The following is a 19,106-nucleotide window of genomic DNA, read 5'->3' on the forward strand; positions in this document are numbered from 1 at the left end:
CTGACAGGAAGTTAGCCAAAACGACCGGATCGCTTACTTCTGCTTTAACACTCCAACTGCAACCAATTAATTGAACCCTTTTTAACAAAAATGATAAAAGTCAGTCACCTGTGGAATGGACATTGGTTCTTGATGTGTCAGTCAAACTGCCATCTCGGTTCCTCCCTCCCTCCTCTGCGTAAACTGCTCTAGAGCACTAATGGCATGAGTGATCAGTGTCTAGAGGAGTTATGACCGCAAAATAGACCATGCCAGTAATCCAATGTACCACACTTAAGTCTGGTGGCAATGTACCTCTAAGATGGATGCTGGGTGGTTTATTATGATGTTAGGTGTTTTCTTTCACGTGAATAAGCCATGAGAAAAAGCTGGCGATGGAAAGTTAGCGATGCTGTGCAGTGACACGCGACAGTATCGCGGATAGCCGCTGAAGTATTATCCTCTTATTTTGAGTATTATTCTCATATCTTGTTTGAGAATGTTATCTTGAGTATATTATCTTCTTATCTCCTTTGAGACTGTTATACCTTCTTTGAACCCATGTTTTAGGGTTACGGTTAGTGTGTATTTTCAGATCTAATTTCTGCGAACCGCGACACAAACTCGCCCCGTAACCCGTAATCTCTGGTTTATGACAGATAAGACTATACAAATATTGTATGATATATAACGTTATGTACCTCTATGGATTGATTTCTCGCCAGCGTCCTTGTAAATAAATGCACATGGCCAGGAGGAGGGTTAGCAAAACAGCGGAAAAGCGACCAGACTTGCATAGTTCCCCTTTAATTGTAAAAAATGTTGTTTTTTACTCTTTGACAGCTATAGTAAACTTTACTATTTTATTTGTAGAAGTTGAAAATGTAAGCAGACTGAAAAAACACACAACCATAATAGTAGAAAAAAATAAAGAATTCATAATAACCATTAAAATATAAATTTATATTTATTTATATTTAGCAATTTTATTTTTTGTTCATAAATAAAAACTGATTGGAGAGAAATGTACATCATCTATGGATTCACAGACATTGACCAATTACACATAGAACATTTCACAATTTTCGCACAGTACAAAAAAGTACAAATATTTTACATAGTTGTGTTGTGTTTTAGAAATATTTTCCTAGAATTTAATTGAGCACCTGCAATGCAGAAAGGTTACTTAGGTTACTGCCAGTCTTGCCAATTATCTCCATCCCAGCCTGAAGCACTTTGCAGATTTTATTATTTCTGTTTTATTGGTGCTTGACCTGGATAATTTAAGTAAGTGCTGGGCTCAAATAAAATTGTGAACAGCTGCTCCTGCTATGCAGACAAGCTGTTTACTGCTTGTCTTGAAACAACAGACAGTCGACAAGCAGCTTGTGAAGAAAGTCAAGCATCAGGCAAAACAAAGAAACCCACATGTGTTTGTTAAGGACTGGTGGACCAAACCCTGGCTACAGAACGACAGAACACCTGCATTCAACAGGTGGCAAGAAAGAGGACTCTGGGTTGGTTGTTACGTACTTCTTGAGCTTTCTGCTCTCTGCCCTCTAGTGTTCAGATTTTGCCAGATGGGGCTTTAAAGCTTAAATATACAGTTGACAATAAGAACAACTGCATTAAAAATGAGTCCCTTTCGTGTTTTCTTCTCCACTCTTTTTCCTACGTTGAGTGCAGGAGAGAAGACACCAGGCGGCGGCAATGCCAACCAGCAGACTGACAACTCCCACAACCACTGGCACCCATACAGGTAAAGGAGTGGGACACTTGGGCACAGGTGTAGGTGTTGTGGGTTTCGTGGTGGAGACTGTGGTGGAGACTGTGGTGGAGACTGTGGTGGAGACTGTGGTGGGGGGAGTGGTTACTGGTGGAGCTGGAAGGCTGTTCCCCTTAGTGAAGATGAAGGGACTGGCCTGTGGAAAAGATAATATAGTTAGAAATCTAAAAATGTTATTAAAGAAAACATGAGAATATAAATGAGACAAATAATATAACATGTTTGATATTAAATAGATAAGATATTCTGAAAAAACTGTATTAAAAAAACTGAAAATATACAACCAGTATTGTTTTAAATATACCCAATATTTATTCATTGTTATATCGTCCTCTTTTTTTATCCACCAAAAAATAATATGGTATATGAGGCAAAGTGGCAAAGCACAAAGCTGGATAGACTAAAGCCTTTGTATTTATTGAAGCAGAAGTAAGCGGAATGTTTGTGTTAACATAAATCTTAAATAGTTATATCTAACGACGGCAATCACTTATATAGAGTGTTTGGTCTGAAACACGGGTCTGTCAGTCACTCTGCTCTGCTGTAAGCCGAGGAGAAAACTTTCCTTGTATCCTACAACCTTTATCCAATGAGGAGAGAGAACGGCATAAAGGGGCGGTCCTCTCTGTGTGTGCAGCCAAGGGATGCGCGTGAATGTGGTGACGTAGGGACGAGGGCGGGGACTGCTAACTCCATTGGCTGACAGGAAGTTAGCCAAAACCACCGGATTGCTTACTTCTGCTTTAATTGTTGTTTAAAAACAAATAGTTCTCGTTGACTGATCTCCATACTTACCTCAGAGGGACAGTGAATTTTGGAGCGATCATAGGTGAAGTTGTTGTAGGCCTGTTTCCTGCCCACAGGCTCCAACTGTTCAGAAAGAAAGAAAAAATATATAAGACCAGAAAAAAACTAACAAACCAAAACAACACTTTTGGTCCACTGTTTCCCATTTCTCACCATGTTATTCCAGAGGGCAATAGCCATCTCTGCATGAGTCCGCTCACTGATGTGGAAACAGTCGACAGAGAAGAAACTCGTGTCAGCTTCACCTTCCTGGTAAAAACATCAGAGTTTCAACTTGGTTACATGTCATTATTTGTATACCGATGCTTGGTGCTTTGATACATTTCTGTCTATAACTTACTCCAGTACGAGGGATAAAAGAGTTGTGTAGAAACGGTTGGAGGACAACAGAAAAATCTTCTTTTCCATCATAACGGTCTCCAGAAATAAGATGCTGGAGCTCAGCCTAAGAAAATAGACCGGATTAAGAAATAAGACAAATGACAAAGGAGGGATCAAAGCATCTTTCCAAGTTGGATATTTAGAAAGTCCTTTACCTGGTACTCAAGATTGACTCGTTTTATTTCTTCAAGTTCTGGGGAGTCTTCCGAGGGGTTGATAACACAGGGGCATCTGGTCCTGCAAATACAGAATCCCATTGTAAAGGTTATTGAAAATGGAAAACTAGAACTCCAAGTATTAAGATTTGTGCTTTGCCAGATATGATTAGTAGTAGAAGTGTGTAAAAGTCCCATTTCGTTTTTTTTTTAAATTACTTAAACGTTGTTTTAAAACATTATAACTATACAATACACAGATATATCCTCAATAAACATGTACATGACAAACCTCTGCAGCAGAGAACAGCCTATTGTGTTCTTCTTAACTGTTTTCAATGGATAGATTTGCATGATCTCCACAACATTGACCAAAACCCGTGGTACCTATAGACACAGAGAAACAGTCAGAAAAATATGATCCACCTCTCACAAAGTCAGATTAGATACATTTTTCATACTTTGTTAATATACTGTAACTCACCTCTTTGTAAAGCATGTCCAAGCTGAGCATAAGATTGTGACTGTAATTCTTTGGTGACAGGTTGTTCTGCAAAGATAAGTAAAGCATGTTTTTTTTATTATAATTCTAGTGCATAGAGAAATGTATGTACCGGTATGAGTACATGGCTTTAGAGAAACACTTACTTGGTCTGTGCAATAATGGCAAAGATCATTTCCTCCTACAAATATCGTCACAAGTTTCCAATCCTTTTCAAAATTCACCTCCTGTGTAACAGGCATAGAAAACAGCATTAAGATTGAATTGCTGTTTCGGTTAGACATGAAGGGAAAAACATAAATCATATAGGCTAGATTTGAGATTGAAGTCTCACCTTATGGTTTCTCATGGCCTCGATGAGAGCCTGCACTTGTGCTGGGATATCTCTGTAGCAGAACAAATCCAGACAGGAGATGTTAGAGAATAAACGGCTGGAGGTTCAAAAGTATTTCTCAGGTGGAGCAACCAAAAAGAAATGTGCACTCACGAGGTCTTAGCTCCAGCTGCAGCCATGTTGAAGCCCTTCTTTTTAAACAGACCATCTTTAGAGAAGCCCTTTAGACCAGAGTTGAACTTCCTCAAGATGTCTGCGGAGGTAGAAATGAGAAACAACCAACTTAGAAAGATCACACTGCAGTGGTCTATTAACGCTTCCTGTTGTGATCAATCTACCCTCAGTGGAAAGGAGTCATCATTTCTGTATTAGTCTCTAATGCCAGAAATCAGTAGTTTAAAACAATGTATTTTAAAGCATAGCAGTCCATGAATTACAAAAGACAGAGACCTTCACACATTATATAATAGTAGTAGTAGCAATTAAAGGGCTGGGGTGAGGGTTGGGTGCAGGAAACAAGGAAGCACTGGGACCATTTTTATGGGTTCTATGATTCCTGTCAGCCCTTTGCTTACTGTAGGGTTAGGGTTATTTTTCCAAAACTAGAGAGGGGCAGACTGTCTTAAAATTATGCAAATTACATGGCTGGATGTTTGTGAACTTGCTTCATGAAAATATGAGGAATTATAGGGACAGTAATGATTCACTAAAGGATTATTCAGCCCCATAAATGGCCCACAATTAAGATAACACATTCCCACAATAGGGTCAAGAACATCTTGCAGATTTCCAGCATCCAATATTAAACTAAACTCTTCTGCAGACTTCAAATGAATATTCTGAGTACTTGGCAGGAGAAATTGTAATTTCTGTGAGATATAATGACTCAGATAAATTAGGTTTTGCCAAACAAGCAGCATGAACTCACTTGGTAGTGTTGTGACCTTCTCAAGAACATTATCCCCTCCGATGCTGCAAGAAAAACCAAGCAAACATTGGTGTCGTTTGCAAAATCTAAGAGTTACTGTAACCTGTACTGATTTCCTCTAAAGGCGTGTTTTACCTCCAGGACACTCCTTTATAGTCGTTGAAAAACAACGGATTATTTGTTTTGGCGCCAGTGCCCGTCTGCAAGCAAAGAACAAACAGGCCACATTAGACTATGAAGAATAATACTTATTACAGATAGTTAGACACAGACCAAGATAACTCTCACATCAAAGACCAAATACCAGAACATAAAAGAGGTGACCATTTATCATGCAACTATCTGGCTGATAACAAATTGATTAGAGAGAGTTCATAGTTCAATGACTTCAAATAACTGATAAAAAAAAAAAAAAAAACAGGTTCACAGTTGGGCCAAATGCCACAAATGTATCATATTATATGAAAATACATAATTATTACTTGTTATTTATTTATTTATAGATATGTGATTTTCCAGTATCATCTGTACCGTTATGGAGTCTCCCAGTGCCGCCACAACCATGATGTCTGCTGGCCTCAGCTTGTGAACTACAGATAAAAGACATAAAACAGACTCAACTCATTGATAAATTAGAATAAATCACAAACATGCATATTTAACTCTATTTCAGGGAGCATATTATGTTTTTGTCTGTAGGAAATTGAGACAATGCAGGTGACAAATGTCTGATGGCGTACTTTATATAGTTGTCTAGACTTTGTGTATTTGTTTCTACTTCTGTCTGTAACATAGGACACAGAATCTCATCTCTCATCTCATTGTCTGTCTGCTGATAATGAAGTGATGACTGTGGTCTCACCTGATGTTGGCACAGTATTGGATGGACCAAGGTTCACACAGGAGAAGTCACTTCCCCAGTTCTGGAGTAAAAGAGAGTAAAGATAGAAATTGGTAATGAATGGGATTAATCCTATTCTTACTGATACTGCTCAGTATGTTTTTTTCTGTCAGTTACTCCCTCATTAGTAATAATATTACAAAGTGGATTAAAAAATTACCTTTGAACCTACTGTTATAGATTTGGGAATTTTTCTGTGATAATTTAAGTTAAATGTGTATTATTATCAGCTGATGATTTCTTTCGGGAGATAAACCTGGATATTAATCACTTTATTAGTAAATCATTTCATTACTTTTTGAGTTTCTATGAAAGTCTTGCTTTATTCAGATCTTCAGTTGTGAAATGTATATTTTACTTCGACTGTCACCTCCCAGCTACACTCACAGACATGAGATACTTACTGTAATAGGTGCCGGTGTTGCAGGGGGACCACCATATATGTAGTCGCTGTTGTTATAAGTGCGGATATATGGTGAAGCCTGTGGAAAAAGAGAAGAACCCACAGCAGTCAGCAACTACACAGCTTCCGTCCATTTTCAATATTTTCTTTCTTCAAAAATTTAGAGACAATAATATAATTTTCATAGCAGTGATTTTCAACAGGCCTATAATTACCTCGGTTGGACATTTCAGATCGATGTCTTTCATAAAATCCTGTGTGGACGTCTTTTTGCCCAGAGGTTCCAACTGGGAAAACAGAAGTCATAGATGCCATCATTATTGGTAATATCATTTACAGTAATAATTTTACACAAGTGTGATGAGTATTTCCATCACATCGTACCAAAACTTTGTCATTGTCATTCAGTAAAAATTGAGCCACTGAGCAAGTTGAACATTCTGTTGCCATAGCAACCACTGCCAGCAAAATTCCACAGCTAACTGACAGCAAAGCTATTACTATCGGTTTCTACGGTTTCTTGCGGTTTCTAAACCGTCTTTGCTGACAGTTACATCCCCATTTTGTCTGATGTTGTGTGACTAAGCAAAAATATCACCCTCATTATGTTATCTGTAGGTCCTCTTTTGTTTCATCCTCTTTTAGTCATTTGCTAATTTAAAAGCTAACAATTATACTAGCCTTTTGAAGCTAATACAACATTCTACTGCTAGCTACTACTACTTTACTAGCTGTTCTGTCCTGTTTTGGTCTTTTTTCATGATACAGACCAGTATTTCCAGGGAGAAAGTAGTTTACCGACAAAACATCAAGTTATGTATCCACAAACGATTAAAAAAAAAACCCCACAGATGCTGAAAACACTGTATAAAATATTCTTTTGTCTGTCAGACACCACGCACCATGTTGTTCCAGAGTGAGCGAGCCATCTGTGTCTGGGCCCTCTGGCTGAGATGGAAGCAGTCAGCACTGAAGAAGGAGCGATCAGGACGGCCATCCTATGGTAAAGATAAAGTAATCAATCAGGGCATTTAGAGAGAGAATTACTATTATCTACTATTTTGACAAATTTGTTATGTTTTAGGCTGCAATAGCTGCCAGAGTGTTATTAATAGGACAGAAAAAGAACAACTGTAGTTTGTCCTTAGTGGTCATCACTACAGCTGTAAAATGCATTTATTCTGATAAATTCCAAATTACACAGTATTAAACCCTATTCTGGTGATAATCCTTTGGATATGAGTAAGATGACTAATGGCACGGTTTCCCATGGAGCCTTTGTGTAGTGTTTTTATTGTTACTGACCGGCAGCTTGGGTACAACGATATCTCTGAAGAAAGGCTGGACTACCACGGTGAAGTCTGAGCGAGTGTCATATCGGCCTGTCTCCACAAGCTCATGCAGTAAACGCTTAAAGAAGAAAGCAGGAAGGGTCAGGTCAATTGATCCGTTACTTTTTATCAGTACTGCGCCTTCTGTCCGTCCTACCTGATAGTTTCTATTGATGTCCTCAACCATCTGAAGAGCTTTAGACCCGCTCTTCGGCAAGACAACACAAGGACACAGGATACTACCAAAGGAGAGATAACATGGTATGAAATCAGTGTTTATGATTATTTATCAGACAGTAACTGGAGGAACATGGAGTGACAATTGCAGCAGCATATGAGCTGGATTTAAACCCATTGACCCCCAATTCCTCTGTAGAAATTACAGCACATGTTTCAAGACAGAGTTTAAAGTGTCACTCACTTCACCAGCCAAGTTGGGCATTTCAATGAAGGGTCCACATGCATCTCTCTCAGGGGGGTAATATGCAGAGGCTCTATTAAGTTTACCAGAGCTCGAGGCACCTGACAGGGAGAAGCTCAGTTAATGCCAACAAAAATCAACCAAATGATCATACATCTGATGTAGCAGCCTCTCTGCAGCAGGTTTATTTACTTTACCTCTTTGTGTAGATAATCCAGGCTTTCACGGACATTACGAACATAATTCGCTTCTGAATAGAGGAGCTGTGAAGAAAATGAAAGGTTTTCATGTTGTATCTCTGATTGTCTCAAAAATGACTTTCAATAACTATGTTTCAGTATTAGTAGACTACTCACAGAGTTGTAGCAGTGGTCACAGATGTCATTTCCACCAATGAACAGTGTGATCATCTTCCAATCTGATTCAAAATTGATTCTCTGCACAAGAAAGACAAATGTTAGAGAATGTGAGAAATCCATAGACTTAAAATATACAGTATGCTTAAAATTTTGAAAGGCCATTTTCACAATCAAAACAAGATGTATCCTAACATATTTAAGTGCTGGAGGTTTTCATAGCTGAATTGGCAGTTTAGAAAATAAATGAAGAACAAATGTCCATAAACTTACAGAGTCGTTCTTCATCCTCGCCACCAGTGCTCGCACCTGTTTTGGTACATTCCTTAAAAGACAGATGAAATTAAAGATGGGTGATTGGAAGCCCACATTTCCAAGTTTGTGAATAAAAACTAGTTTTCAAAACTCACATGCTTTTGGCTCCGGCCACAGCCTGGTTGAGGAAAGCCTGAGGAGTGTGTTCTTTGCCCATACCAACAGAGAAGCCAGTCAGGTTCTGACTGAAATACTTCAAGATGTCTGTGAAAACAAAAACAGGTGTAGTTAGATAATGAAGTGTGTTGTGTTCAAATGTGACCTCACAGTGACAAAAACAACAGTTTTCATTTATATATACATGAAGTTATGAAGAAGGAGACTCACTGGGCACAGTGGTGACAGTGGAGAGGTTTCCATCTCCACCAACACTGGGAAAAAACACACGTTTAAATTACTTCCTGACTAAATTTGACAGTGCTGCATTAATACCAAGACTATAAGATGTTTCAGTGGTATCGAGCAACGTTGTGTAATGATTGTGTTGTGTTGAATGGTGTTGAACTCACCTCCAGGATAAACCTCTGTACTGACTCAGGACGTCCAGGATGTTGCTTTGGCTGGATGCAATACCGTTCCCTGCCTGATACAAATAGGACAGTGTTGTAGTTACATGATAGTTACATGAAGATGCAGCGCTGCAGCTTTGTTACAGTTCATAACATCCCCCCAAATATATAAGTGCTTGTAGTTATTATTCTTAAATGTCCGAGGACAATCCTTCAGCAAACTGAACAAAATATAACATTTTATATTGTACAGTGCGTGTTTTGTTCTAACAGTTATCTCATGTAATCATCTACTTATCTAAAACAAAAAGAAAACAAGGACAAAGTGACTCACTGTCAGAGAGTCTCCCACAGCAGCCACGACTTTGATATCTCCCGGCCTGAGTTCATGGACTGTGAAAATACAGAGGACAGCAGAATTGTATCAGCACCAGACTTCACATCAAAGTCAGAGCAACTAAATAATGATGTTAAACTTAAAATACATGTAAATAGCCTGTAATATAGTAACACAACATATTAGAAAAACTGTAAAGCAAATTTAAAGTCTTTGGAAAGTTTCTGAAATGTGATAAAATGATAAGGTTAATGTAACTTAAACAAAAGTAGGAACAAGAGATTGAGCAGATACCAATTCCAATACCAATAGTGTCATTGATTAGGGGATTTAACAGTTTCAAATCAGTTGTTTTGGATGTAATATGTGGTATGTATTTCATGTGTGCTAATGTGTCTTTTATATTGATATGTGATGTAAATGAGATTTGGGTAACCCTTTAATTTACAGGACGTTAATTACATGATTATGTCAAGAAATAGCCAAGAAATAACAATTAATTGCGTAGTAATGTTAAGAAATAGCCTAGAAATAATGGTCAATATCATAGTAATCTCATGTTTTTCGTAAAGGCAAAAGATTACACATGCTTTTCATCCTTTGAATTTTTTGGGAAAGGCCAGAATTTTTCTCCACCAGTCCTTGAAATTGAAAGATATTTCTGGGCTATTTCTACGCAATCAATCATTATTTCTTGGCTATATTTTTTGTCGATTTTTCTCGACATTACTATGAATTTGACCATTATTTCAACGCTATTTCTGGACATTATGGCACAATTTTTTGTTATTTCTTGGCTATTTCTTGACATTATCACATAAGTAACGTCCTGTAAATTAAAGGGTTACCGAGATTTGCAGTATCTCATCAATCACATTCAACCAGCTGGTGTTGTAACAATTCTTGCAAAAAATGACACATTGATTAAGCGTTATTTGACTGACGAGCCTCGAGTCCTACCTGAGGTGGGTGTGGAGTCGGAGGGGCTGAGGTCCTCGCAGGGCATCTCTGTCCCTGTGAACTGGGTGGACACACAGAGGACATCCACAGTCAGGACTAAACAGGAGGCGAATAAAGCGGCTGCCATCGATCTGACACCAGACAACAATACTCACGAAGGGAAGGGGAGGAGAAACATCGCTGTGGTGATATGATGGAGAGTTTCCCTCTGTCCTGAGGAAGGGCCGGTCCTTAGGGAGGGACACAGACAAACAGAGGAGGAGGAGGAAGAGGAAGAGGAAGAGGAAGATCAATTATTCACTACTGAATATTAGTGTGGCACATGATTATTATAATATTTTCAATTATCGCACTGTCACGCTGACTTATCTGTTGGTTTTTTTAGGAAACTTTCTCACCTCAGTCGGACACGGCAACATGACGGTCTGTCCATTGTCCTGTGTGTTTTCTTGGCCAACTGCGGGCTGCAGCTGAAAGACAGAAACCCCATTGTGTTCATGTTTGCCAGAGAGAGAACAACAACAGCAGCTACTCATGTATGTGCCATGTCTGTGTGTCTGTATTAGAGAGACGGAGAGAAGAGAGCGGGAGCTTGCTGTACTAAGGCCTCACCAGGTTCGTCCACATCTGCACCGTCAGTTCATCCGTTTGCTGCGTAGAGAGAGACTTCCCACTCTGTTAGGAAGAAACGGTAACAATATTGTTGTGTACTGTATGTTAGATACCAGAAAGTACAGTATATCTTCACTTTCCTGCACTGTGATAATAACTAGGACACCGTGTCTGTTACTGTCTTTGGGGATAGCATCATCTCAGGAGAGACAGAAAGCACTAAAACACATAGACTGTCGTTCAGCAGCTCTGCATCTGTGCACTTTTCTCAGATTATCTGTTTGTTTTTTTACTCACAGTCATGTCATGTATGTAGCATGTGGATGTGGAGTACAGGGTTGATTGTGGGAACAGGTTTTCAATTTGATTAGCCACCAACATAACTGCTGTAATCCTGAGTTACCAGTAAATTCAGTATTGCTGCTTTTCTCTGCTGCCCGCTTTATTTTATTTCTAATTGTGTTGTTTTGTATTTGAAATCCAGTCGTCTGCTTCTAAGCAAACCTTTAGTTTTCCTTTCAGCACTGTGCACAGTGGCATCGGCTCCTACAGTACTATACAACCCTTTCCCCTTGAAATGATTGTGTGTAAGTAAACTGCAAGAGTTTTTTAAAAGGAAATATAATTGGGACTGGATCACCATGACAACTCTTGCTCTGAAAAAACATACTCTCTAGTCTGTAGTCATGTTCACCATGGTGATTTCTCATTAACCGGGAGTCGAAGACCGGCTGCAAGACTTTGACTCATGTTTAAAACGTAGGAAAAATAAGTTCCCATCAATGACCGCTGCAGCACTGATGGAAAATAACTGGCTACCTGAGTCCATTGTGAAAAATGATGGAAGTGAAGTGAAGTGAAGTCTGAGAGCTGAATGTAACTCACGGTGAGAGACGACAGGTCTGTGATGAAAGGTTTGTCCTGCAGAGTGACAGTGAAGTCGTCTCTGTCTCCGTACCAGTGTCTCTTCACCATGAGCTCGGTCAAGGACTCCTGGTCCATAAGAAGAAAGAGTTTGAGAGTTAGTGCTCCACCATCACTGGTCAAAATGTCACAGCAGCTGAAGTAATCAATGGAATCAAATGAAGTATCGCACTATGTGTACATGTGCATGTGAGGGTGGATGATAACAAACCTGCAGAGCATGAGTCAGCGTGGCCCTCAGAAGTCTGATTTCTCCTTCGCTGTTTGTTTTCATACACGGGCACATCCTGCCAGGAAAATAAGATTCACTATCTGCACTTTACCAGCCAACACAGTGTGAGGGATGATTTTAGGGACGATGTGAAAGAGGCCAACAGCAGAGAACTGCAGGCAGTTTACAGCCTCATAATACACGTCAATGGTAAAAGGTCATTTGTTAAATGTGACATTATCAAGCATATAAAATGGAATAAAAGATAACTTAAAATGACAGCTGAATCAAAATAGAAGATAAAAGATAACAGAAAATCAAATATGAGTTGGTCATGGTTCTTGATATGAGAATTAAATGTCACATTTGCAGAATAGTATCTGTAAGTTCATAGTTACATTACACAGTATTAGTTAGATGCTATGCTACTAAATCTGAACAGGTTTTTCACACACTTTCCAAATCTTGTTTTCAGTTAACTCTCCTTTCCCCCTTCGTGTTAAACTCGAGACATTGTCGAGTATGAACTTACTTGTGCTGGAAAGCGTTGTGCTCTCCATCCCACAATACAACACTGACAATGGTCCGCTTTAGCTGCAGCACAGAGAAGTGAAACACAGTGTAAAGTTTGTCAGTATACTGCAAAAAAAATAGTTGCGATAGTGAAGGAAGAAAAAATACTGTGCGTTATGTGAATTATACCTGAGAGTGCAGTAACTGAAGAGCATCATCCACCTCTTTAACCGCTGCCTGGATGCCAGAGTGAACCTGCACAAACACATCAATCTGAGGCTGCAAATAACCGTCTATTTATCTCTCTAACAGCAGTGTTTCTTATAACTAAATGTCTCCACAAGCAGATACTAAAACACTCGAGCTCTGTAACTTCATAGAGTTTAGAGAAACATAGAAGAACAAGTGAATTTGAGACATCATACTGTCCGATGTCTTTATCTTTCTATATTTGTGACTTCATAATGACATCACATATTTACCTGCTGTTGATCGCAGGCACAGAGTTGATCCGCCTGAACAAAGAGAAGCACCAGCTTCCAGTCGCTGTCCATACTGAAAACCTGGAGAGGGAGAAACAACTTCATATAACTACCACAACTGTTTATTTGACAGGTTCCTGTTTTATTTTCTGTTAATTCTGTGATTTTGTTTCCTTTAAAGACCTTTTTAATTAAGTACTAATTATAAAGACATTAGAGAGAATTGACTGGTCCAGTTGTAGTTAATTAGGTCCAAGTGTAACATCATCAAGTCTTTTAATCAGTGCACAAGAAATTATTTATTACGTTTAACTGCCCATAATTTAGGGCAGTTAAATGTAATATTAAAGCAGAAGTAAGTGGTCCGGTCGTTTTGGCTAATGCTGCGTTCCAGGCAGGCTTTTGAAATCGTAAATTACAGCTTCAAGTCACAACTTACGACTTTGTAGCGTTTCAGGCAACCCACTCGTGTTTTTCCGACCTGTTTTACCGGTGAAAGTCACTATAACGGCCACTCGTAACTTCCGACCGGTGAACTCGTACCAGATCGAACTGGTACGACTTCACGGTCGGAAAAATACGAGTTTCCTTGAACGCACCATAACAGTCCTCGTCGCTACGTCACCACATTCACTGCGTTCCTTGGCTGCACACACAGCCCTTCATGCCGTTCTCTCTCCTCATTGGATAAAGGTTGTAGGATACGATAAATGTTTTCTCCTCGGCTCAGAGCAGAGCAGAGTGACTGACAGACCCGTGTTTCGGTCCAAACACTCTATGTAAGTGATTGCTGTCGGAAGATATAACTATTTAAGACTTATATTAACACAAATATATCACTTACTTCTGCTTTAAGGCTAAAGTCTCTAGCAATACAATATGGGAATTCGCTGTTGGGTTTAAAAAGAGCAACGATTATTTAGTAGCTACAGGAATGAAGTCAAATATAAAGTGTGATCAAGCTGATTTAAAACCGAAGTTAGTTAGCAGCTGTTTTTCCTAAGTCTCACACATGACACTGCCCTGGCCTCCGTGAGCTATTAATGCAATTTAGAGGTAATTTTAGTTCAATCTCAGCACAGAGTTGGACCCAGATGTTACAGTAAAACACCCACCTGACTGTTCTGGAGATGGAGGGAGATCTCCTCCGCCTGCTCCACCAATGTACTGAGAACAGAGAGAAACATGAAAATCACCGGCTGCAGCCTGAGTCGATCGTCAAAAGAGTGAATTTATGTTACATATTTCTGTCGTTACCTCTGCTGAGGAGTGTACAAGTTGGATTCGACTGACTCAGGACCGAGGAGTGCAGGGTTGAACAGGGACATCAGCTCTGCCAAATGCAGATAAACACAAATTTAACTCTTACTCAGTCTGTACATGTCTTCCAGACGTAACTGATCAACAGTACTTCCCCATCTCATTCAATTCTGTTGACTTTATTAATTACATAATGCAGGAAATGACCAACGAGAGTTATCAAGAATGTGATTTGATATCAGCTGCAGTAATAACAAGTTGGATTAGACCATGAACATTATATTTTTGTGAGCTTCACAATAATTCAGAGCAGTTTCTGCTCATCAAAGCTGCTAATCATCATTAGAAAAATCCAGTTGTTTCTTCCACCATTAGATATGAAATAATTCATCATAAGCCACCACCTATTTTATCAATAAAGAAAACCATCATGTGACGAACTAATCTAGTGAATATCTAGATTTAAATCAAGCCAAAGGGTGAATATTACTGGATATTTCAACAAGGCTACAAACATGGGATTAAAAATGTTTAAACCCTTTAATTTACAGGCTGTTAATTACATGATAATGTCAAGAAATAGCCAATAACGAGTAATTGCGTAGTAATGTCAAAAAATAGCCCGGAAATAACAGTCAATTTCATAGTAATGTCATGTTTTTCATAAAGGCAAAAGATTACAAATGCTTTTCATGCTTTGAATTTTTTGGGAAAAGCCAGAATTTTTCTCCACCAAGTCCTTGCAATTGACCAATTTCTACGCAATCAATCGTTATTTCTTGGCTATCATTCTCGACATTACTATGAAATTGACCGTTATTTCTAGGCTATTTAATAATTCATGTAATTTCTAGACATTATAACGCAATTGTTATTTCTGGGCTATTTCTTGACATTATCACATAATTAGCTGCCTGTAAATTAAAGGCTTACCAAATATTTAATCTGGAGAAAATACAAGGTAAATCTCAACTGATCTCAACGCAACCCTGACCTTCCTGCTCCTTGTCTGTTTGAATCACTGACAGTATTTTTTTTTTATTATTTCATGGATGTCTTTAAAAAGACAACAGACCACAGGCCTGATGTAAGAGAAGTGTATTGGGGTTCATTGTTTCCAATTATCACAGTCGGTTGAGATATCAGCGTAGTAAAGATAGTGCACAGTAGTGTAATAGAAGCTCGTATCAACCTCTTTAGATGATTATTGAGACCCGAGGCCAATTCTAATCAAAGTTAACTTTTTATTAAGCATCAGCAAGGACACTGGAGTTTTTCCCTTTAAGCCTTTTGGAAAAAATTAAGAGGAAGCACAAGGAATATGAGGACACCCCAGGAGTGTAGTATAAAGATCTATTGAAGATAACTAAGCACATTAATTAATAAACATTTCGCTTTGGGTCCTGTGAACAAAATAAAAGTGTAAAAACGTACCTGTGAGTCTTGATACCACGGAGGACAGTTCAGTGCTGCAGGAAAAGATAAAAATACACACGATGTGAGTTTATTTCTGAGCTGTGAAGCTGCATGGCTGAAGCTCACCTGGTGACCATGTGCTCACCTGTGCATGTGGAGTCCAACAGAGGAGAGCACGGCCACGTCGGACGGCCTCACTCTGTGAACTATAGAAAAAATATAGTAAATTTTTCTCCATGTTTTTTGTTCATTTACTGTCTTTAATGTGAATCTGGTCTCCATCCGACTCACCTGTTGAAGGAGGCGGCTGAGAGGGAAACATCTGGGCACAGGGCAGTCCACTCACTGAAACCACAACAAGATGATAAACTGTAAATTATTATTACATAACTATATATAGTTTAGATTCAAAGGATTGTATGTGAAGCTTATTGTAACAAACATCTGCACAGAATATTTACGTATACGTATTGTTTCGTTACTAAACACCCAAAAACATCACGTGCCAAATTAAAAAATTATACAAAAGAATTAACATGAGGATATTGGTATTGGTATTGAGCATCTTGTTTTCCTCTTTCATTCAGTTTGTTCTCATCCAGCTTCATGCTCAAAAACCACCATTAGCTACAATTTCAAGGCTCAGTTTTCAACCCTTTGAATACCTGATCATCAAATAAATAAATAAATATAATAAAATCCCCCCAAAAAACTGCAGCTCTGACAGTGGAGCAGTGAAGGACAGAGACCTGTTGTCCACGTTGTCCCCAGCAGTGTGACGAGAACCAGCCGCAGCAGCATCTTGTCTCTGAATCTGCCTGATTTTGTCGTCCTGAATCTGTTCTTCGTCGCTCCGTGGCCTCTCGTCTGTCTGGCAGTCAGACGTCTGTCCTCATGATTATCAGCTTTACCTGGCCAGTAAACTATCACATCATGAATATTTACGGAGGGGAGGGGTCGGTGTCTTTGTCCAAAGGACACGGCCACAACGTTTTATAATGAATCAATGACACTGATAAGATCATAATGACGGGTTACTCCAGGAGATGCTCTGCCTCTGTTCATACACTGTCTGACGTGTTTCTCCAAGTTTATCCCTTAGAATTAATCATATTAAAATAAATTAGGACAACTACAAGTTGCTCATAGAGTTGGAATAATTTTGTTTTCAGACACACTCCTCTTCTTTATTCCTATTTATACACATGAGTAATCACCTTTGACCAGGTGCAATGAGTCCCAATTACCAGTTTTGAGAATATTTACACTTTATCTATCAAGAATAAATCATATTGTCACAATCATTTCATCATCACATCATCGAAAATACATTATGTCCCAACTTTATGGGCAACAGTGTATTAATGAGGTGGTTAAGTGATTGAAGGTTGTCAATTTCACGTTGTTCATATTATATATCTTTTACTTTGAAATGTTAGAAAATAAACTTTCACTGGGTGGCTGAATAAATAGTTGGACAAGCAATTTCAAAATTTCCAGAGTATCTTATGTTCTGTATCAGTGTTATTTAAGTGCATTATTTAAGTTAATCATGCAACAGACATAGTGTAAAAGCAGTTGTAAACTAATTCACTTTAACTCTAACATGAAATAAGTTATTCCATGTTCTTCAATTGTGAAATAGTAGCCTAACTCTTGTCTTAGTGTAAGGATGAGTACGATGGGTCTCACAATATATATATATATGTATATATAGGATGTCATATAAACGTCAGGGATCACGCCACTTTGTTGACTGACTGACTGACTGACTGACTGACTGGTTATTATCGGTGTGACAGGTCAAAGCACCACAAGTGCAGGGGAGAAAAGTTCATCTCAGTTATTAGCACAAGAAGTTGACGCCATCTTTATCTTTACAATTTATGGGTAAGGTGAAGAAAAATATCAGTTTCCTTATAACTGTGCTCCATGTTAGCGCCACATCAAATGAGCCAGTCGGTGAGTGATGCATTAATGTGAAATACAAGCTTGTTTAGGAAAACAGCAACAGCACACGCCACTTAGAAGAGCAATGACAATGTTAAAACGTTTTGGTGCAATGTTGAGAACAGTGTACGGTCTGTATGTTACTGTACATTTAATATGTTGGATAAATATAAGTGGAAATTGTGCTTTTTGTTTTTTTACTTTTAAATCATAAGGTGAATGAAGAAATATTTAAAATCAGCATTATGTCACCGCTGCACTAACTTACAGCTAAAGAAAGAGGGGCTTCAGTTATAAACCTTATCATCTCTTATCTCTACTGATTACAGAGGTGAGGGTCTTCGCTAACACTGTTAAGAAAACAACTAACCAGATGTTCACTACTGTCTTCACTCTCATGGACATTCATTCTGCCTCTCGTCCTGCGGACACTGCAGAGTCAAACCACGTGGACAGTTTTACACACAATCAAAGATGCTCAAGGTCGATATCCCGAGCTTTTAAAGGAACCGTCCAGCTGACAACAAATATACAGTCATGGTCTCTCCTGAACGCCGCAGAACTGCGAACACTCTCACTAACCACCAATCAAGATTACTGTAACACTGATATGCGGTCGTGCTGCCTTTATAGTCCGTTATCTCACCTCAAGGACATTAACTCTGCATGAACCTCCTGCTGAAGCATGGCTTTTATCTCCCTGATCAACACTAATCTTTGAACAGGCTCAGCTGGGCTGAACAATTTGTTCTGTGGTCACACTCCACCATATGTAACAGCGGAAGGACATTTCCTCCTCTGCACAATTTTAAATTGACTGACCTACTTTGACCTGGGAACTGAAGCACCATCTTCCTTCTTTGTCCCAAGAAATCAGTCTTAAAACACCTTCACCATTTCTTTATGTTAGTTCTCTTACCGAGAGAACAAGATGTTTCAGGTGAAGGTGTTTCAGAAATCTGCACTTGAATAAATGTCGTATTAAACACAGTTTATTTTCCTTTTGCTTCAAAGTCTGTGAATTTCATTTTATTTCAACCCGATTTTCTTATATTTTGGATATATTACTGTTACGTTACAAAATTACAACATAGATGTAATACATTGAACAATATGGCAGGTGATCAAGGTTACTTTTGAATTCAGATAGTAGCCTACATTTATTTTTTAACTAAGTGAAGACTATTTTTCCTTAATAAAATGCCTCGAGGTTTAGTAAAACTGGGCCTTGGGGGCAAAAAAAAAGGCTACACAAAGGAAATAAATAAATATTACTTATAAACTGCAGAACAGAAGGGTGTTGACGTTTTGAATATTGGCTTTGGGATCAAAT

General features: G+C 38.7%; 1 protein-coding gene across 1 annotated transcript; it reads right to left on the reverse strand.

The window, feature by feature from the left end:
• Positions 1-952: 952 nt before the first annotated feature.
• LOC146961467 (phospholipase B1, membrane-associated-like) lies at positions 953-16,715 on the reverse strand. Its single transcript, XM_085771047.1, has 42 exons — positions 16,573-16,715; positions 16,115-16,168; positions 15,969-16,029; positions 15,842-15,876; positions 14,405-14,480; positions 14,263-14,314; positions 13,148-13,228; positions 12,855-12,920; positions 12,685-12,746; positions 12,153-12,228; positions 11,903-12,010; positions 11,018-11,080; positions 10,804-10,875; positions 10,561-10,635; positions 10,406-10,466; positions 9,443-9,501; positions 9,109-9,182; positions 8,927-8,970; positions 8,695-8,803; positions 8,558-8,609; positions 8,285-8,365; positions 8,126-8,191; positions 7,929-8,029; positions 7,665-7,746; positions 7,482-7,586; positions 7,079-7,174; positions 6,392-6,463; positions 6,178-6,255; positions 5,735-5,795; positions 5,404-5,462; positions 5,008-5,072; positions 4,873-4,916; positions 4,098-4,197; positions 3,945-3,996; positions 3,757-3,837; positions 3,593-3,658; positions 3,401-3,495; positions 3,109-3,190; positions 2,913-3,017; positions 2,726-2,821; positions 2,561-2,635; positions 953-1,901 (listed from the first exon to the last, which is right to left on the reverse strand). Exons 1-42 carry the CDS (start codon positions 16,622-16,624, stop codon positions 1,608-1,610), a joined length of 3,288 nt encoding a protein of 1,095 aa, XP_085627173.1. The 5' UTR covers positions 16,625-16,715; the 3' UTR covers positions 953-1,607.
• Positions 16,716-19,106: the final 2,391 nt, after the last annotated feature.

This window comes from Trachurus japonicus, chromosome 24 (assembly GCF_045865225.1).
Source record: "Trachurus japonicus isolate A0001 chromosome 24, Traja_1.0".
NCBI classification, from domain to species: domain Eukaryota; kingdom Metazoa; phylum Chordata; class Actinopteri; order Carangiformes; family Carangidae; genus Trachurus; species Trachurus japonicus.